This window comes from Micrasema longulum, unplaced genomic scaffold (genome assembly GCF_059751315.1).
Source record: "Micrasema longulum isolate JH-2025_06_02 unplaced genomic scaffold, ASM5975131v1 h1tg001659l, whole genome shotgun sequence".
Classification (NCBI taxonomy): domain Eukaryota; kingdom Metazoa; phylum Arthropoda; class Insecta; order Trichoptera; family Brachycentridae; genus Micrasema; species Micrasema longulum.
Window position 1 is genome coordinate 375,082 of NW_028278838.1, and position 22,776 is coordinate 397,857.

Below are 22,776 nucleotides of genomic sequence, written 5' to 3' on the forward strand. Positions count from 1 at the left end.
GATATACAGGTGGGGTGGAGCAAACTGAACAATTTTGAGGGGTTGTTAATAAAGAATGGTACTATTTAAAGAAAAGTGATTAATTTTATTCTAATTTGTTGGTAATCCCATTTTTAATACTATATTTTGAAAACGATTTTTAAATGAGAATAACCTTATCCACAATACATTACAGCGGAAAATATTTGACCATTTACTTCCATTCTATGCTTTTTTCTTCAATCAAACTTACTGTAAATTTTCACTTAAACATTGAACATTTTACGATAGTTTTTGAGTCCAGTCCCTTACAAAATTCAGAAATATTTTTTTAGGCAATTAAAATTTCCGAATTGTACCGCATGGCCATTTATTTCCTGTAATTGCTGCATGAAATGGCTTGAGTCGCCAAGTCGTTGACCTATAATAATTTCAACAGCTGGTGGTTGTTCCATTATTATATGTGTTCATTCCGGGTAGAAAAATTAAATTAATGACTTTGTTTTCAAGAATCTACTACTCTTAATTATTAAATAGAATCTGGTTAGTAAATTCTATTTTTTACATCATGTTTGAAAATTATATAAAAAGGATGACGGCCGTCAACAACAATACCTACATTAGTATAGGCAATTTTTAATGTGCTCGCATGATTTTCTGCACATTTCAATGGTTATGGCCAAAATTTCAAGGTGTTTGTGGCATTGCCGTGGGTTATTTTCAGACCAATATCGAATATTTTGTTAATTGTTGATACTAATTGTCTCGGTCTTTTAAACTTTTCTTCACACGAGGAAATAGGTCCGATTCTGAGACAGGACAGTATTAAATTGTTATTGTCCTTATGTGAACGCATCTTCAAATACAAGGTAAGGTGGAGTAAAGGTAGGCAGGTGTGAGTTTTGTTTCCACTGTCACGTCATTCCGTTTTGATCGTTGCTATGATTTGGACTGAAGTCCATCGAGATTTCGTTGTGCTTGTGATTTACGAAAATATCCGTTCGGTGATCGCCACGCAAAAATCTTTTTATCTTCCTACACTTCGACATTCCAGCCGTTTCCGTCCCTTCCACAAACATGGTCATATCTTAGATTCGATAATTTGAAGACATTGAAAGTACCTAGAGAGAAGCACACAGAGGACTCAGAACGGTTAAAACCCCCGAAAATATTCAGTTGATTAGTGCAGCAGTTGAGCAATCACCAATAGTGCAGCAATACTAAGCTCGGAAGCAAGCGTTTGCTTTGGGAATTATTTGTGAAGATTTGTCGTGTATTTCCCCTCATATTACGTTTTTCAAAGAAGTTAAATATAAATATTGATTTATTTATTATTTTATGTGACAATATTTTTTATACGGTGGACAAGTAAGTACTTACATAAAATAAATTATAATATTTATAACGGAATTCATGCAAAAAGACCTTGTCATCTGCTAACGGACGACCTCGCGAACTTCACTCGAATCGCAACTTTTAGCCGGCTGTCGCAGACCGGTCATTTTTTGTACAATTTCAAATCTTTAACAGAGGTTAGTACGGAATAAGGTAAATTATTCTTGAATTCTTAATTTTTGTATCACATATTTCAATTGTATGTTTGCTTAGCTATGCAATTTACATATTTTTTATCTTTCCATGTTGGTATTGTAAAAGATTTTTGATTTCGATACTGTGCTGCGAGTTTGCAACTTGTAGCTTGTCAAATTTACCTTTTATCTGACGGTTATGTCGTGAAAGATAAAATGATAATTTTCAAGAGACTAATTTTAAGATTACAGCCATCTTTCGTAATTCGTATGTTATCATAATTAATGTAATATCTTTACGTTTGGTATAACTGTAAGAGATTGATTGTCAGCGGCAATGAGCCCGCCATTTAGCCATAAATACCGGCATAAACTCATCTATTATATTGCATATTATGATTGATAAATATTATTATTATTCATTTACCATTTCAAATTTCAATACAATATATTTTTTTATTGACAAAAATCGATTGAAAATTTCTAAAGCAAATCTACCCACATATTCAACAAAACGAAAATCACGTAATATTTTTATCGTATATCTTTTTAAACTGGCGTTTAATTTTTTAGATGTGTATATTTTAGTGACCAACCAAAACAAGATTTGCATCCGAAACCGAATTTCGGCTTCAGCTTCTGTATTGAAATTAATTTAAAAGCCACTTCAAAACGCCCAAAATTATACGTTTTTATTGTTAAACTTTTCGAGTTCATTAAAAAGTATTAATTTAAATACACAAGGAAACAAAAATAAAACAATAAAACGCTTTGTACTTATAGCCAATCTACCAAACAAAATGGATTTTTTACCCTTGAAAATAGACGCGCTGTATCTGAATTATGCTATTTACATAAATTATTAAATAATAAAATACTCTTTTTACCTACTCTCCAAAATTAATCTTAATGTCCCCTTTCGCGTGACAAGAAATAAGTATTTATTCCATCTGCCAGTCTGTAGCACTAACTATGCACAACACTCTTTCCTCTATTGTTCTTGCTCTAACTATAATGTTTTTTTTTCATCTATTGATATATTTTACATACCCCTTAATTTATTTAAAAATAAATTAAGACTTATTATTTCTGGCTGCGATACGATCCCAATTACTATTCAATGAAGCACACTCCTGAACACTTTCTCCCACACTAATACACTTAAACACACATCTACACTTACTCTCATACAAATACACATAAACACATCCTTTTGTTGTAACACAATTTAATAATATGTATGATTTTTATTTAGAAACTTTGCTGGTCTGTCTTAAATCTGTATTTTTTTTAATGTTATTATATCATTGTCGACTTTAAAATAAATAAATAAAAAGCATAAATTTTCTTCAACAATGTTTTGAGTTTGTCAAAATTTTTGTAGACATGAACTGGATTCAACCCCCTAGGTGGCTGTTAATATTAAAATAATACAACAGAGATGAAGAACATTTTAGAAAAGGAAATATAGAAGTCTAGGCATCTACAGGGCTTGATAAATCCACCTCACCATGAAGAAGTATAGAAATTGAAAAAAAATAAAACATTTCAGGCGTTGCCTAGTATGTAGGTGAAATAATTCAATAATATGAATCTCACCCGCATAAACAAAGGTCCCAGCTCTTTAATTTCACAAACGTCAACAGACGGAAAAATTGAATGAATATAATTGAAAAATATAGGCAGAATTGTGAATGTTACACAGTGTGTAAAGTGGTCACTTAAACCAGCCAATGACAGGTCATAAAATATAAATACGAAAGATCTTAGAAATGCTAACTATAGTTAACAAATTGCAAAATCAGTTTACTTTTTGTTTTTTTTAATTAAAACAATAGCAATTTAATATATTTTAATGAACAACAATCCAATATCTCTAATTGTGCTAATTTTTTTATAAATGAATAATTATGTATGTTTGCGATACTGCCTTAAAAAAAACACATATTTGTTGGATTTGGTCACGCCATGTCTTTCTCCGTGTCGGCCTTGTGGTGTAATGGTCAGCGCATTTGCCTACCATGCGAGAGGTCTCGGGTTCGATTCCCGACATGGTTGACATGAACAATTTATTTAGAAGGGTGTTTCAGTCCCTGGGCTGGTACCTGAAGTGTAAGACTGATCATCTTACCTTCATGTTACAAAAATAAATGCGGAAACGAAATGATCATGTCTTTCTCCGTCTTTCTTGCTTCTGCATTCATCAACTTTTGCATTGTAAATCTTTTTAGCTGTTCATTCGCTGTACGTGTCCGAACCAACGCAGGACTCATTTCTTGATGTTGCCGATAAAGCTTATCTCATCATCATCAATATCATTCCCTTTCCACATCTAATGGTGTATAGGGCACTGCATTGGTACACCAATCGCAGCGTATCTTCATCAATTTTGTTACAGGGACTACGAAATATTCTGGTGTGAAAACACCCTTTTAAATAAATATTTCATATCAACCATGTCGGGAATCGAACCCATTTGCATGGTGTGCAAACGCGCTGACCATTACACCACAAGGCCGGCTTATCTCAGCCTTACGTAATGCACGGATCTCGAAATTTGTGCACCCATCGTACATAGTTTTACCACACATTCGCCTGAGAGATCGCTTTTCAACAGCATTTAGCCTACTTCCATCCTCGTGTACTTCGCTTCCATGCATAAGGCTCGTACCAGAACTCCATTGTGAACTGCTAGTTTTTCCTTCTGCGACAAACTAAAATATCTGTTTTAATAATAACTTAGTAACTCAAAACATATTTTTTTGTTAGTTTCAAAACATCGACGCTGGAAAGGAAAAAGTTACCAAGCGACATGTGACAACTTTACAGACAAGCCAATTTAAGTATTTTGTTTTTATTTTTTAATTAAAAAAAAATCTCATGCATATGTATATTCTTTTGGCATTATTCCTACATAATTTAAATAAAAATTAAAAATCGGAGATTCTTGATTAATTAAAAAAAATTATTTAATTAGCTCTTCTGTGAAGTTGTTATATGTCTCTTGGTAATTTTTCCTTTCCTGGGGTGTAATTATGAGTCTTCTCTATCCTTCAAAGAGTGGTTAATTTGGGGATATTTATTTTTTCCATGCGACTCATTTTTGCTTCATATAATGGCCACACTGATGATTTAACGTCAAAAAATATGAACACATGAAATCGAACATGATGATTTTCATTGAGAACATTTCTTCTTCTTTCTTTTCCCCATCCGCTCCTAAGTGGAGCATGTGGACATCACCAGTTGCCTCCAGGAGACCCTATCGCCAGCCAGCATTTTCGCCTCTTCCCACGTCAATCCAGCGCCCCTTAATACCTAATATTCTTCTCAAGCACTCGCTCTGAACACTCAGAAGTTTGGTGTTTTAAACCACACCATTTGACATTTGATCATCAGTGTGGCCATTATATGAAGCACAGTGTTGTCATATTTAAAAAATTACAATCTTCAAATTAATCGCTCTGTAGAGAAGATTCAGAAAACCATCACAGGGTTGATATGCAAATAATAATTTTTATTCTTCTTTTTGGACCAGTTAAAGACTCGTAATTTTTTTGATTTACCCAAAATACTTAATCGACAGACAAACAATATGACGTAATTTGTGATAAAAATTAAAAATACATGCCTTAATTCTCATATGACAAGTGAAACTTTTAGATTTAAACAGATAACTGGATTTATCTATTATTATCTCCTTAGTGAATATGTTTTTTCATTTAGTTAGTTTTAAAGTGGGCGTAGCTAAGGAGACTCGTGATAATTTTAATCAAGTGGGTGTAAAATTATTTTATCTCGACCGCTGTAATTTCCGTTTCTGGGCGTAAAAAGAACTCAGTTCTGGTTAAATAGAACCAGAAGCGACATTATTTCCACATCTAGGCGTTCGTTTTATTAAACTGACAGTTATGTCGGAATTAAATTCGACTTCAAAATTGACTTATTTCTCTCTCATATTTTTAATAGGCTTTTAAGAAAAAAGAGCCAACCTCAAAACGATTAAAAATTTTAATAAATCATAATTAAAGGAAAAATTGCTTAGTGGAACAAAATTTTTGACACTTTTAATGCGTAGATAAACGTATCGAGGGGTTCTAGACCCGTCGGTATAAACCGATGTACTTACATCAAAACTTGATGGTGAGGGTATCGGTAGTGTACCTTTGTGGTCTGTCGGGAGACTTTTATCTTCAACTATGACGTCATACTGAAGCTATGTCATTTTAGAGCGTAGATATGTGTACCATGTCGTACGCTTCCCCTTGTTTCATATCGATGTACCTACCCAAAACTTGAAGGTGGGGGGGTCAGTAGTATATCTTTATAATCGCTAGAGGGAATTTATCTTCAACTAAACCGTCAAGGTGAAGGTATGACGTTTTTATCTTCTCATCATAATCGAGGCCCTGCTTGTAAAAAAATACGGCCGAGCCGAAGTTTCGGACAATTTCTGTCTGAAATCAATACCACGGCCAAAATCAAAAGTTAGGTCAGTCATTACATTGCATACCAAATCACAATTTTTTTGTATGCAGTCTAAAGTATTACTGTTTTTTTTAGGTTTTTGTAGCAAAATGCCTACCGCTGTAAACGTGGTGTTTGGGCCGCCGCCTTCCAAGGCAGCGCCTACCCTGATAGTGGGACAACTGAGGCATCTGCAAGCTCTTCAGTTCAAAACGGACCTGGCTTCTAAACTCAGCCCCGATATCAAGGAAGAGGTAATATAATACATCCGTAGCCAATTTTTTATCTTAATTAATATTTTTTAAATTCCTAAGGACAATTATGATCGAAAGTGCGGAAACTAACAAAAAATAACTGTTAGAGATAAAATGGCGACACGAGTAGCAGTCAACACAATGTGAGGATGATTGAGGCATTTTTCACCTCAGTATCTTTGAAGGCTGATTTCAGCAAATAATAGCCAAAAAAGTACTATTTGTCTGTATTCTACTACTACTACTACCATCATGCCATTTCACCGTAGAGGTAGGCAGAAAAAATAGACCGCCACACACGTCTATCCTGGCATACAATCCTAGCCTCTTCCACATTCATACATCTTGTCATACATGCTCTTCGGTTCTGTCTGCTTTTGACATGACCAGACTTAAGATTTTGGTTTATCAGATCATGCCATGTCTTCCTCGGTCGTCCTCGTCTCACGTTTTCGTTCATTTTCGCCATATATACTTGTTTTACCATTCTTTCGTCGTCCATTCGTTCTACGTGTCCAAACCATCTCGGAGACCCTTTCTTAATCTTATCAATGACTTTTCTTGACTCAGATTTACACTCTCGCTTGATTTTTCCCAGAAAAATAAAAGATAACTTATAAAAAGTATTTACAAGAGTTCGCAATCGATCACAAAATTGAAATATTTGAAAATCCCATTTAAAATAATTTTAATGTATAAAATTTTTAAATTATAAAAAATTACCATACAATAATTGCTGTTATATACACGGTGCTGTGTGGAACATTTCACCTGTGTAAAAAGAGATTCTAGTGTATATTGCATCTGTGTATTATATGATATTGATAATTATTATAAATGTGTTTCCCTCGTCGGGCAGGTGTGGAGCTCTGCCCTCTCTAGCCTGCAGCCCGGAGAGACGTGCCCCCTAGTCCTGCGCAGCAGCGTGGCCGCGCTCCCCGCCCGCTGCTCGCGCCACTCGGCCCCCGCGCGCCCCGCACACCTCGCCAGGGCGGTCCGCCAGCACATGAGGGATGAAGACCACACCATCGTGGTAACACTCCCTTGATCATACATGGATGTTGTGTTGTATCCTTTGTTTCAAGATTCACTATTATTCAGATGGGCAAGAATGATGATGGGATGGAATTGATCCATTAATATTCATCTGGCTGGTCTCGGATAAAAATCCTGAACAAGGAAATCCAGTGGAGATATGTCCGCCTCCTACTATAGCTGGGGCGAATTCTCCTAATAACCGATTATTATTATTATTTTTAAAGCCAATCAACAGGCTTAAGTAAGTCCTAATAGATTGGCATTAATGAGTAATACTAAACAGTCTTAAAATCTTTTTATTATATAAATAAAAGACGAGTGATACTTTAGTCCACGAATTTGGAAAGTCCAGTGACCGGTTTCATCGCTTTCGCGACATCTTCAAGACTGGTATCTTTATTAAGGAGTTCGATGTATTTATACAAAACAGAGGTAAGGATAGATCATTCAAAATTATATGAAAGTAAAACATTTAAGTTTGTAAGTGATCCTAAGAACAGTGAACGAAATCTCACTAAACGGTACTGTCGATGTGTTCCTACAGCAAGGGCGGGCATTTAAGAAGCAAGCGGTGTTGTCTCTCCTGACTCGCGATGTCGCACTTGCCCTTTCCGCCTTGATTATGCCATATTTATACCTTTTGTTAATTATACATTTTGTAAATTTAAGTAGATTTTAAGACCTTTAAGTTTGTAAGTGAAAATTCTTGAAGAAAGTTCATTGTAATTTATTATATAGGGATTCCATTTATAATGTATTGTATTCCATATAAAACATTGACTCGCTTCTTCGGCCGTTGATCTATATCCATCGAAATAAGTTAGTTAGACTGTTAGTGTCATGACTTGTTTCATTATAGTTTATACGATATGTTTAGATCGTGTGTGAGAAGACGGAGTTGTACGCCAGTGCGTGCGCCATCGGGCGCGCATATCCGCTGTTCTCCCGCCGCTCGTCCAACTCCATCAATGGCGACTCCAAGGAAGGAAGTGGGTCTGTCACGGCATACGTCGATATTCTCATGGTGCCGTCTACCGCTCCCCAAACTAGTAAGTCACTCAATCAAATTAAGCGGAACCTCGCTTAGCTAGCGTCATTCATTCCAGAATATGTAATGTGAAATAGCGAAACAATTTTTCCCATATTCATCAGTAAAAATACTCACAAAATAGTTTTAACTTGTTAAGTTTTAAGTAATCCTTGGGGTCGCAATCACTGTGTTCGATTTTACATGTTCATATTTATTTGATGTTTAATCTTCAGTGTGGCCATATATGAAGCAAAATGTAAACACATGCAAAAAATAACAATCCCCATATTCATCACTCTCTAAGTGGAGAAGATTCCAGAAATACCACCCCAGGGCCTCGATTATGAACGCCATCTTCATCTGTAAATATCGAGACGGTATACTTAACTTCTGTACTATCTGTATCTACCTCGGTATGTTCTACCTACTTGTCATATCCACATCATATGATCGAAACAAGCCAATGAATTAACATTTAAAATAGCTCTCATTTACATTTTAAATAGTCTTCTGTGATAAAAAGTGCTCACTTCAAAACGATTATAAACTCCAGTAAGTCCTTATTCAAGCAAAAAATGCTCGCTTGAACATGATTTTTTAATAATTTTTGACATTTACCGAGACGGTATGCTTAACCATCGTCTGTCTTTATCAACCGAGCGATTGTGCATCTCGATACGCACTCCAGATGATAGTTAAACAGACATAAACAAAATAGAAACGCCTATATACTCTTATATGTTAATAGGGCAGAATTTAGCCTCATTATTTTTTGTATCTAGGCGTTCGTTTTCCAAACTGACAGTTATGTCGGCTTTTAATTCGTCTTCAAAATTTACTCAATTCTCTCATATTTTTAATAGACTTTTAAGAAAAAAAATGCCAACCTCTGAATGATTTAAAAAATTTAAATTAATCGCAATTAAAGGAAAAATTTGTCAGTGGAACAAAATTTTTGTCACTTTTAATGCGTAGATAAACGTATCGAGGGGTTCCAGACCCATCCATACAAACCGATGTACTTACATCGAAACTTGATGGTTGGGGGATCGGCAGCGTATCTTAGTAATCGGTCGGGAAAATTTTATCTTCAACTATGACGTCATACTGAAGCACTGTCATTTTAGTGCGTAGATATGCGTACCGTGACATACGCTTCCCCTTGTTTCTTTTCGATGTACCTACCCAAAACTTGAAGGGGGGGGGGGGTGCGGTAGTGTATCTTCGTAATCGCTAGAGAGAATTTATCATCAACTACACCGTCAAGGTGAAGGTATGACATCTTTATCTTCCCAAATGCGTATTCACATACTAAATACACGCTAACTGAGCGATCTCTTCATGCGGAATTCCGTTCAGAACACCAGCCCAGTAGTGAAAAGTACAAAGTGATTTTTATTTTCATTTTAATGTTTATCTTTGTACAGAGGGTAGTCCCGACGAAGCCAAGTGGAAGGCTCCGACCGGGGCAATGGCCACTACGAACATAACCCCGGAAGACAAGAAGACTCTGGAAGACGCTGTAGAAGCCATCAGGCTGACGGCTCTTATAGTCGACACACCGACCAATGAAATGAATGTTACTCACTTCCTCGAGGTAACAACATCACTTTTATTTTTCGACATAACTGTCCATTTTCCGCTTTCCCAACTATTTATCTCTAGATCTTGTCTTATTTATTTATTTACTGACATTGTCCATTTATTACAAAATAAGAGTAGTTAAAAGCATTGAAACATACGAAAAGAACAATTGACAAATATAAGGGACATCGAGGCAAGATGTGGACTATTTATTTAGTGACAATATTTTGAGTTTGTCCAAATTTTTGTAGACAAGGACTGGATTCAACTCCCTGGGGAGCTGTTTATATTAACATATTACAACAGAGATGAAGAACATTTAAGAAAAGGTAATATAGCTTCACAAACTTCACAAACATCAACAGATGAAAGAATTGAAGGAATATAGATGTTCAAATATAGGCAGAATGGTGAATGTTACACAGTGTGTAAAGTGGCCACTTAAACCAGCCATTGACAGGTCATAAGCCCTGTAGATGCCTAGACTTCTATATTACCTTTTCTTAAATGTTCTTCATCTCTGTTGTAATATGTTAATTTATTTAGTGCTCGTTTAAATCCTTGGAAACCCAAACCAAAAAAGTCCAGATCTTGTCTCCAGTTAACAATACGACAAAGTCATTGGAGAATTAAGGCCATAGTTTGTTCTATGCGGATCGATGAACAGTACTTCATTGTTTCTCAGCCTACGAGTCGGAATATGGAATTTTACCTGTCCCAGTAATGTTGACACATCGATTATACCATTTAGTATGCCGAACATATATATGGAGTCAATATTAGTTTTATGTTTTTGTAGACTAGAAATATTTAACATCGACTCTATATCAGCATATGAGTCTTGAGTTTACAATACGACCAAAGCGGGACATTGGCATATGATGGCCATAGTTTGTTACAAGTCGGTTTAATTGACGCGCTTGCTTCTGAAGATGTATGAATATAGAGGAAGCGAGGTCTGTATGCAAAGGCGGAGTGATATAGCATTCTATCCTCTGCCTAACCCTGTGGGGAAACGGCGTGATGGTTTGTTGTTGTTTTTGATCGAGAAACATCACTTCATTGTTTCTCGACCTATGGGTCGGAACATTTAATTTTATTTGTCCAACATTATTTACTGTATTGCGAATCTCCCCAATTTTTTTTATCGAGTGATGCGATACTATTGGTCTTGCAGAATGTAATGTATTGTATTCAATAGAAAATGCTGAGTTGCTTCTTGGGTCGTTGCTCAAGATTTCGGGTAAAAACATTTGGCACATGTGTGTGTCATTGATCTATGTATTAAACATTGTCCCCCACAAATGTAAGAAGAAAACTATGAATTAAAATGTCAACTAATGTTTTCTCGTTATAATTCGAGATCTCACTATTTCCGTGAGCGTTACAACCTTAGAGTAATAACACGCCACTGGCTAATAGAATCGCCCATGCGGACAAAAACCATTCTATGACTGAACCACGAAGTTAGCTGCAGTTTACAGCAATACAACTGAAATTTAAACCGTCCGTTACACGTTTGTTGTTAAACTAAAAACCAAACCAAAAATTTGGAACCCTTTTGATCTATGCAATCGAGCTAATCTAGTTAATTATTACTCTGAGGTTTTAACCAAATTCGAATGTAATATTTTTTTATCTAGTAACACTGCGTGTTCACTATGTTTTTCTTCTGTAGAAAATATGTATTCTATCATTTCAGAAAGTAACCGCTGTTGGCCAGGAGTTTAAAATAGTCCCGAAGATTATACGTGGAAAGGAATTAGATGAACAAGGGTTTGGCGGAATTTACGGAGTCGGAAAGGTAAAATTTATTTTAATTAAATTTCAATCTGTAATACGGCCTCGTGGTGTCACGGTCACGGTGCGGTCACCATTTGCCTACCATGCGAGAGGTTTGAGGTTCGATTCCCGACATGGTTCATACGAAATGTTGATTTAAAACGGTGTTTTCACACTGTTAAAATAATCTCTGGATTGACTTGAAATTTTCTGTGCGTACTTTTAAATATATTCAGTAAAACCGCTTTTTTGAGAAAAAAAGTGTAAAACTGAGGAAAACGCTGGGGAGGAAATAAAAATAGTATGGAAAAAAAGGAATTATTTTTAAATAAAATTGATTTGCCACACTATAGTGTAAATATGCGTCCAGAAAAATTGTAAAAACTAACAATATTTTTAAAATGATAATTTAAAAATGATAATAACTGATATATTTGTAAAAATTGACAATATTTTTTTCTACCTATTTTCAATGATTTCACTAAAAATGTTTTTATATTTTTTCAAACAATATTTTGCTATCTGTTTTTTTTATTTGATTTAAAAACAGCACGTTAAAATGATTTTATGTGTAAATAAATAAAAAAAACAAAATATATTTTGAACATAAATAATTTTCCCCCAAATGTTGGGAAATTTTATTTATATGGTATCACTTTTTTCTATGGCATCACTAAAAACAACTGTCATTGATCGCGACAATTTTTTTCCACTTTTATGAAAACCTTTTAAACCATATTTTTTATAACTTCAAATATTTCTATTGTTATGTTTTAAACATCGCAATTTAATGATATGAAAATTTTATTGTTTCTAAATGTTTGTCAACTGCGTATCATGATTTGTACAAGTCAATAAGACGTTTTTGTTCAAATGAAAACTAAGACTAACCCTAAAGGAAGACACTTAATCAAAAAAGTCCATTACACTGCACCTGCTTTGAATTTAGGTTAAGACAACAATTTATCCTTTATTAGTTGTTTACCTGTTTTTATTCTTCATTCGTGTGGCACACGCGACGGCGCGCGGGCCGCGGCATCATTGTTACAACATAATTTTGTCTTTTTTTACACATCAAATTAATTCCGAAAATTTTTAAGCGTAAAACCGGGGTGATGAAAAATGTAAAAAACGTTAATTGGTAGGGAATATTTGTATGAAGAAAAATGGGTCCTGAACATTTCGGTGTAAAAAGCGGGAAAATGTAAAATTGAGGAACGTAAAAACGAGGTTTTACTGTATATGTATTTTTTTAAATATTAGGTGGGTTGTGGGACTGTATAAGTACGTAAAATACCCAGCGTTGACGGGCGGCTAGTTTGTGTCTTGGGCCTTAGTAATGTGTAATATTTGCTCAGGCCGCCAGCGTCCCACCTGCACTGGCCATCCTCAGCTGGACGCCGGAAGGAGCCACGGAGACGGTAGCTTGGGTGGGAAAGGGAATCGTTTACGACACCGGTGGTCTGAGCATCAAATCCAAGGTATGTCAATTTTTTTTTTTTTTTAAACTATTGATAAAAGGTATAAAAAACATTCTAAACATTTATTGGCCGGAAGAAAGATTACTTAAATTAGTACTTACAGTCTAGTTGTATGATAATTTATTATGGCCACTTCATGATTCATAAATCAGTAGAGATTTGGAATCTAAACAAAATATCCAAGCAAACAGATCCAACGTCTTTCAGATCGGGTTGTGGTCCTGTGGCTTGTGTCTCAGACTCACAGACCAAAGGTCTGTGGTTCGAATCCCACTCTACCCCAACTTGATTCCCATTTTCTAATAGTGAGTTATTTACAACTCGTTGAAAATGGCCCTCAAAATTAAATATTTGGGTAAATCATAAAAACGCAAATATTCCTTTTTTAAAAAAAAAAAGAAGAAAAAAAAGAAGATTTTGTTTGTAATTTGACAACTAAAGAACTTGAAATTATACAAAATTTTCTCCAACATATATAAAAATGAACTACCTTGAAATGACGCAGGTTCTTGTGTCTTGTGTGTGTTTTTATAGATTTCTGGTTTGCGGGTGGCCATCTTTTTCAACGTTTAGTGTATTTCGACAGCTACGGGCTTCTACTTTTAAATGTAAGCTCATCTTGCCAACGACAACTTGTGCTGTCACGGGCGGAATAATTACAGGACTTATGATACATAAAAAAAATATTTTTGGGTTATTTAAAAAAATATGTTACATTTTTTTTTATTCATACAAATTCACAACAAAAAAATATAATAATAACATATCCCAAACTCTATGAGGCCAAGGGCCCTGTATTGTGTTGGGATACAACATAATGGAATGTGGAAGCACAACATAATCAAATAATAGGAAAATTAAATATTATTACATAAATGTACATAATGTATTTCAAAGGGCATCTGGACAACACGCTGAATAGCAATATCTCGCAGCAGTCTCCTGCAATGGTCTCTTCCCTTAGGCAACATCCGGACTTGTACACTCTTTCTGAAAGTGGCTTTTGTTTTGGAGAACTTAATATGTTGTCGGATCGTTCCAGACTGGAATGCCGGGGATGAAGAGAGATTGCGGGGGTGCGGCCGCCATCTTGGGGGCATTCCAGGCCGTAGTCCGAGCCGGCTTCCAGCAGAACCTGCACGCCATCTTCTGCCTGGCGGAGAATTCCGTCGGCCCAGAGGCTACCAGGTAGAGATTCCCAATCAATCTAAGAGAGTAAATCCTCATTTTTATGTTCCGCAATTTGACATTTTCCCGCTTTTTACGCGGAAATGTTCAGGACCCATTTATTTCCATATATTCTCATTAAATATCCCCTCCAATTAATGTTTTTTTTTTTATTTGGAAGTTCAACAAGAGTACATTTTTTAAGTAAGCATAACTAACATTCTTTATATATATTCTCAGTTATAGAACTCCACCATCTTTCATAAATTATATAAAATAAGTGTGTAAAATCAATTTAAGTAATAATAAAGACTAAGTTTAGTGAAAGATAAGAATAAAGATTGATTATGAAATTAAAAACATAACAAGATATAATAAAATCGACTAAAATTAATTTACATACACAAAAATAAGGATTAGGCATTTGATTTAAGATACATAGTAATATTTTTTTTTATAATCATTTGCTCTATCATGATAAATGTCAATGTTAACTCGATAAATGTTTTACATTGATTTTTTTTTTAAAGCTCGTTTGATCTGTCAGACTCATAGTCAAATTCGGACTCCATGTTTTTTAGTTCATAATAAGTATTTAGTCAACATGAATCACAGTGAAAACCTACCTATTAGAAAACTCCAAAATTGATGTAGTCAAGTCCATCAGAGATTTAGGAGTTGTTTTGGACTATAAACTGACATACAACGAGCATATAGATAATACAGTAAATAAATCACTGAAATTACTTGGCTTCATAAACAGAATATCCTCTGATTTTACTAATGTCCGTACAATCAAAACTCTTTATTGCTCAACTGTTCGCCCTCTTCTTGAATATGCCTCAGTGGTCTGGTTCTTCTATGTCAATTCTATGTCAATCGCATAAATCACATTGAATCAGTCCAACATCGCTTGCTTCGAAAAATAGCGTGGATGCTTGGACTAGAGAGAGATAATTATTCTTATGCTGAAATAGAGTCAATGTTAAATATTTCTAGTCTACAAAAACGTAGAACTAATATTGACTCCATATATATGTTCGGCATACTAAATGGTATAATCGATGTTCCATCATTACTGGGACAAGTAAAATTCAATATTCCGACTCGTAGATTGAGAAACAGTGAAGTACTGTTCATCGATCAGCATAGAACAAACTATGGCCTAAATTCTCCAATGACCCGCCTTTGTCGTATTGTTAACTCAAGACAGGATCTGGACTTTTTTGGTTTAAGTTTACAACGATTTAAACGAGCACTAAATAAATAGTCCAGATCTTGTCTCGATGTCCCTTATGTTTGTCAATGCTTCTTTCTTTTTTCTTTAAATGTTTTAAACTACTCTTTTATTGTAATATTTAAACCTTATAAATTGTATACATGGACTATGTCCGTTAATAAATAAATAAATAAATAAAACATTTCGTTTAAGATTTAGCCGTCAGAAAATTAACCGACTTGAACGTCATGAGCGGTTTAATCTTTAAATTACAAAACATTGAAAAACCATAGCTATGATACATAAAAATAAAAATAAAACCACTGAACTCTCTCATTAAAAAACCATTTAGTGAAATACCACCCTTCATCCGGACGTGGCCGTCCTCTGTGATATTTGCTCCCGTTTTTGCGCAGGCCAGACGACATCCACACTCTGTACTCGGGCCGGACCGTGGAGATCAACAACACGGACGCCGAGGGGCGCCTGGTACTGGCGGACGGGGTGGCCTACGCGCACAAGGACCTCCGGGCGGACATCATCCTGGACATGGCCACTCTTACGGGAGCCCAGGTAAAGTGACTGAACGCCCGCTTATAAATATTCCATCGATACTGCTGAAAATAATTATGCCGTTGCTTTGTTTCCATTTCTTGAAATTTTATTTTACGATTCATACAACAATTTACGTAATTACAAACAAACAAACCATCACGCCGTTTCCCCGTAAGGATAGGCAGAGAGGATAGAACGCCACAACACTCTATCTTTGCATACAGATCTCGCTTCCTCTACATTTATACATCTTCTCATGCACGCGTGCCGATTATTCCGACTTTTGACATGCCCATATTCAAGTATTTGTTGGATTTGGTCATGCCATGTCTTTCTCGGTCTTCCTCTATTTCTGCATCCATCAACATTCGCATTGTAAATATTCTTAGCCGTTCTTTCGCTGTCCATTAGTTCTACATGTCCAAACCAGCGCAGAGCTCCTTTCTTGATTTTGTCGATAATGCTTGTCTCAGCCTAACATAATGTACGGATCTCGACATTTGTGCATCTATCGTACGTAGTTTTACCACACATTTGCCTGAGAGATCGCATTTCGACAGCATTCAGCCGACTTTCATCCCGGTTTTTCCAAGTCCATAGTCCAGACTGATATGAGAATTTGCAGACAGAGAGCGTGAACTCCATTTGCGCTCCTATTAATAACATCTAAATTCACTCCAAACAAATGTGCGTATTCAGTGTTACCAATACAAGAAAAACTAACATTAAATAATAAATAAGTTCTTGATAAAAAATCCACCCAGTCGCTGTTATCTTATGGTAACACTACAAATATGCTAGTGACAGTGAGGTATTTTTTTTCTTCTTCTTTTAATGATATAAAATGGCGTTGCATAATAAATTTGATGCTTTTGCCAATGTCATGTTGAATTATTTTATTAACGAACTGGTTCGCAGTACATGCCATCTTATAGTAACACTATAAATTTTAATATGCTGGTGACTGAGTGTCATCTTGTGGTAACATTACAGATATACAGGGTGTTCATTAAACCCTGTCACATCCGAAACCACGATGATCAGTATGAGCAAGAAGACATATTGGCGCATGAAAATAATTTTTTAGAACAAATAAAATTTAAAAAAATATAATATCAAAAAAAGCAAATGGTTTCTGACTTCTGCAAGGGTGAGGGGGAGGGGAAGTCTTGTACGCCAAAAACGCGCGTCTGCGCTCCCCTCGCTTCTCTGCAACCATAAGTTTTGTTTGATATTTTATTTTTTAAAATTTTCTTTGTTCTAAATATTTTTTTAATATGCTAATATGTCTTCTTGCCCATACTGATCATCGTGGTTTCGGATGTGACAGAGTTTAAAGAACACCCTGTATATTTTTGACGGTAAATGTAATTTTTTAATTTATCCATATAAAAATAACGTATCCCTAACTTAACTCATAGAATTGAAATTAATGATTTTATCTTCCTAATCTTTTATTTCCACCCATAGGCAATAGCTCTGGGCAAGTACCACGCGGCCGTGCTCGGAAACAGCGGCGTGTGGGAGGAGGCAGCCTGCGCGGCCGGGCGCCGCTCGGGTGACCTGGCCTTCCCGGTGCCCTATGCGCCCGAGCTGCACTTCTCCGAGTTCTCCTCGGCCATGGCTGACATGAAGAACAGCGTCGCTGTAAGTTACTCTCCTTAAACTTGCAATAACATAAATTGAAAAGAGTGTGTATTGTTTGTAGCGCGCAAACATCTTGTTTTCGGGCAATTCAAAATATGTATATTTAAAACCTTTGTAGTCAGTTTTCACAGGTAATTGATTCTGAATATTTTCCCATGATTTACATTGATTTTTAGCATTTATTGTCCCGACACGTGTATTATGTTGCTTAAAAACTTTCGTTAAATCAACATATTTACTTCAGATACTATTTTTTCTCAATTTAGGAGATAAATTTGTGAATTAAAGTATGTTTACTGTTGATAATGACAGTTGATTACGGGCAATATGTTGGGGCCGCACAAGGCATCCATATAAAAACTATAGTTTGAGTTTTTATCGAGTAGAGGTCGATTCAAATTTTACTCGAAAATAGCAATGTTAACCTTGAAATCGCATCTAAAATGACGTGTCAAAATTTCAGGCCGCTACGACTCGCCGTTTCAAAGATGTGACGGACAAACAAACAAACTCAACACAGGACTTTGGTGCCATGGAGATGGGATTTATGTCTCAATAAATGTAACATACGTATATTGGGAATAAAATGAATAAATAAATAAAAAAATAGACACACAAATGTATTTTTAGATTTATAAAATAAATGTAGACGAATTATAAAAAAAATAATTGAATTAACCCTACAATAATAAATACGCAGGCACGTATTTAAAAGTATTTACAATGCAAATTAATATCCATTTGGCAAATCTCGGCCTGAGTACGGCCCATTGTTTTGCTGCAAACTGTAGCCAACATAATACCCAATAGTCATTGAATGGTTATTATATAAATAAAACACGAGTGATACTTTAATCCACAAATTTGGAATATCCAGTGACCGGTTTCATCGCTTTCGCGACATCTTCAAGACTGGTATCTTTATTAAAAAGTTAAATGTATTTATACAGAACAGAGGTAAGGATACATAATTCAAAGTTATATGTAAGTAAATAAAATAAAGTTATTTTTATCTTAAGGATCATTATCAACAAATTTTCTTTGGGTTAACTAATGAATTGATATAATGCTATTTTAATGAGTTTAAGTATTTTATTTTATATTTGGTGTCCCATCCTTCGTGAGTGTGGTTTTGTAAATAATGATTTCTGAAAAACAAAGGGCAAAAAGTCATTAGTAAAATTATATTACAATGGGTAAAGTAATGGAGAATGCTCATGTGTTATCTGTTCATTAAGTAATTAATTTTTAATCTATTAATTTCGAGAATTTCTAATTTGTCAAGTTTATGGCCTTTAGGTGCAATATGAATTATTTTTACATTATTTTTTAATTCGAAGGAATGTTTGTTTTCTATTAAATGATTGGCAAAATTTGAATTATCTTTATTATTAGACCATGATTGTATGTGCTCTTTTATGCGTGTTTTAAAGGCTCTACCCGTTTGGCCTACGTAGCATGTATTTTTACAGTCGTTACAATTAAGAAGGTAAGTTCCTGAGTTGGGAAACCGGTCACTGGATATTCCAAATTTGTGGATTAAAGTATCACTCGTGTTTTATTTATACAATAAATTACAATGAACTTCCATCAAGAATTTTCACTTACAAACTTAAATTGAATGGTTATTTTACGTTTGGGCTCCTCTATAGCTTGGCGAATTATTACTCTGAGATTATTCGTAACTTCCTTCCATATCCTTTCTTCCCCACCCGCTGACGAGCCTCTAGAATAGAGGCTTAGCGGGTTATTCCCACTAAAAAAAATGGTGAATCAATTTTCCTTGTACAAGTCATTACTCTTTAGCGGAAGAGTGACATCTCAGTACTTTAATGATTGTATTATGTTCTCAGGATCGGAATAATGCCCAAGTCTCCTGCGCTGGACTGTTTGTGGGGGCCCAGCTGGGCTGGGACTTCCCCGGAGTGTGGATACACGTTGACATGGCCGACCCATCGCACTGCGTAAGTATGAACCTGTCTAGTATGGATGGCTACGGGAGGTTTCAGTTCAAATGCATTATCTTCATCATCATTCACCCATGTTTCATAGAGCACTGTATCTGTAAATCTATTGCCTCTTATAGAGCAGGGGCGAACCGTGTATAGAAGCTTACCATTATATTTGACTATCCATAATAATGTTTTACGGTAACTTTTTGTACAGAAAAACAAACAAATAATTACTATTTCTTATAAATCATTGCCACCATTTGTATTTTTCTCCAAATACAAATAAAAATATCAATAAAGCGCGCCCAGCGCAGCGCCAGCAATGAGCCAAGGAACTAGCCAATTACTCCAGCTTATTTCTTCACACAAATAAGTGTACTATATTTTAAACATTTAAACCCAGTAGCGGGATTTTTCTCCTAGAGTAAACTTGCCGATTATACAAATTCTTTGAAGATTCCCAATTAGGAAAACAGTATTCTAAAAATTATTTCTTGAGGACTATTTTTGTTTGAGATTATACTTTTGATGTGTGACTCGCAACACGTGTGGCGCTCGATGCGGCCATTTTTGGCATTATTCATTTCTAGAACAAATCGGCCAGTTGACATTTCAATCGCAATGAGAATACCTAATACTGACTGAATTCATTGTGCTATTTTTTATAAACTTTTATAAAAGTTTTATTTTTTTATATTTTATTAATAAAATAAAATATACAGAGAATAAAACCAATGATAGATATCCACAGAAATACATGAAATACCCGTACAATACAAGCTAGTGTGTTTGTGTGAGAGGGTTATGTTTTATATAGCTACACAATATAATATATCACGAAGTTACGTCATTTGAGTTGATTTCATAGATGAGAGTTGCATCACACAGAACCACAGAAAAAATATCAATTTATAGTAAATATTACTTACATTGTATTATGTACCTACTATGTAAGTACAAATATATTATAATTTTTTATAGCTTACCTGTAAATAAAATCACCGTTCGCCACTGTTATAGAGCCTTATAAGCCTACCACTTATAGAGCCGAAAACTCCCTAGGGGGTGAAATTCAGTCATTGTCTACAAGCATTTGGGCTCATTGTTAAATGAATTATCAAATAAACCTTTTGTTTCCAGGGTGAACGGGCTACTGGGTATGGCGTCGCGTTGCTCAGCGTCCTATTCGGTAGTCGGACCAAGAGACAGCTTCTCAAGTGCCTGTCTCCCGAAGCTGTCGGCTCTCCGAGCAACTGCTCCCCATCCAAGAAAGCGCGACGCAACTAAACTAACCAATAAAATACAACGTAGACTGTCAACAGTGGTGGGGAACTCTCTTGCGTGAAAAATGGCTATTGAAATCTATTGTAATAGAGAGGGTTCTTGCGTGAAAAATGGCTATTCAAATCTATTGTAACAGAGAGGGCTCTTGCGTGAAAAATGGCTATTGAAATCTATTGTAACAGAGGGCTCTTGTGTGAAAAATGGCTATTGAAATCTATTGTAACAGAGAGGGAAAAAAATTAAGGCGGTAGTATGGAAGCCCAGGCATTTACAGGGCTTATAACCTATCATTGGCTGGTTTAAGTGGCCACTTTATGTACAATGTAACATTCATATTTGAATGTCCACATTTCCTCAACTCTTTTATCTGTTGGTTTTTGTGAAATTCATCATTCTTCTCTTTCCGCACCTAATGGTGTATAGGGCACTGCATTGGTACACTAATCGCAGCGTATCTTGGTCATCTTTGTTACATGAAGGTAAGATGATCAATCTTACCCTTCAGGTGACTGAAATATTCTTATGTAAAGACACCTTTTTAAATTAATATCCCATGTCGACCATATCGGGAATCGAACTGCGCTGACCACTACACCACGAGGCCGACTTTTGTGAAATATAAGAGCTGAGACCTTTATTGGTGGGGATGAGATTCATGCGACTGAATTATTTCACCTATTGGGCTGAATGTTTCAGCGTGTAAAGTGGCCACTTAAACCAGCCAATGAGGGGTCATAAGCCCTGTGAATGCCCAGACTTCCATACTCCCTTCTCAAAAATGTTTTCTGCTGCTGTATTTCACATCGCAGAGATCGGGGACATGAAATCCAGCCTTGTCTACATTTGGACAAACTCCAAATATTTTTGTAAAATGGCGATGTCAATGTAGGCATTTTACTCGTTTAAACATTGAGCCAGTTGAGTTCCAATGTTCAAGCCCCTTTACAATAACTTGATTCCCATTTTTTAAGTACGGCTTTTTCAGATTGTTTGAAATAGCTCAAAAAATTAGCATTCTGCCTTTATGTTATAAAAATAAAAAACAATGATATTTAAATTTAAATACCCAGTAACCCGTTTAATTTCTTTCGCTACATCTTCAAAACTGGTATGTATTATAAAATTATTCTCTCGAAGAGATTATTACTTCTCAGAAGACCTTATGACAATCCCAAATATTGATATGTCTTCTAGTCGGTCCCGCAAATGGAACTCCTCCAAAATTTTAAAAGGAAAACATTACGCTCTCATTAAACCTAATATCCCATCACGTCTTAGGTTTAAGAAAATTTTGCTGAACAAAAAAGATACATCCACCATTTGTCGAACGAGGATAGGGCATTGCTTTACGAGGACTCACCTAGCGAGGATTGGTGTCTTTGACTCCCCCATTTGCGATTGTCGTTTTGAAGAAGAAGATCTCAACCACTTGTTCTTTGTTCGCCCGATAAATTACCAAATGCCAACCTTTTTCAAGACTTTGGCCCCACTCATTTCTCTTCCTACAAATATCTATCTCTTAGCGAGCAGAAATCCATCTATATACAACCTTATGCTCGACTGGGGCCTGATGTCGGATGAGTATGCGTGGAGGATTGATCGTTTGGTGGAGGGATTCTCCTTTTTAGTGTTTAAACGAGAAAGGAGAGAACTCTCTCGGAACTGTTAGACTTACCTATGTTTACGTTGCTTGCAGACCCGACGGTCGGGCCTGGTTGCTGGTTGCTGGCTGCCTACTGCGAACCAGTTTGTTTATAAAATAATTTAACTGGACATTGGCAAAAGCAGCAAATTTATTATGCAACGCC

At 35.6% G+C, this 22,776-nt stretch overlaps 1 protein-coding gene across 3 annotated transcripts; it reads left to right on the forward strand.

Moving 5' to 3' along the window:
- The first annotated feature begins 1,407 nt into the window (after positions 1-1,407).
- grsm (probable aminopeptidase NPEPL1 granny smith protein) lies at positions 1,408-22,191 on the forward strand. 3 transcript variants are annotated; one of them, XM_088237147.1, is made up of 12 exons: positions 1,408-1,527; positions 6,072-6,229; positions 7,089-7,262; positions 8,145-8,316; positions 9,725-9,894; positions 11,584-11,685; positions 13,022-13,144; positions 14,187-14,332; positions 15,947-16,103; positions 17,556-17,732; positions 19,586-19,696; positions 20,825-22,191. In XM_088237147.1, exons 2-12 carry the CDS (start codon positions 6,086-6,088, stop codon positions 20,969-20,971), a joined length of 1,623 nt encoding a protein of 540 aa, XP_088093273.1. In that variant the 5' UTR covers positions 1,408-1,527; positions 6,072-6,085; the 3' UTR covers positions 20,972-22,191. The 3 variants fall into 3 exon arrangements, with proteins under 3 accessions (XP_088093273.1, XP_088093274.1, XP_088093275.1); XM_088237148.1 differs by having other exon boundaries at positions 1,436-1,511; XM_088237149.1 differs by lacking the exon at positions 1,408-1,527 and adding an exon at positions 1,682-1,776.
- The last annotated feature ends 585 nt before the right edge of the window (positions 22,192-22,776 follow it).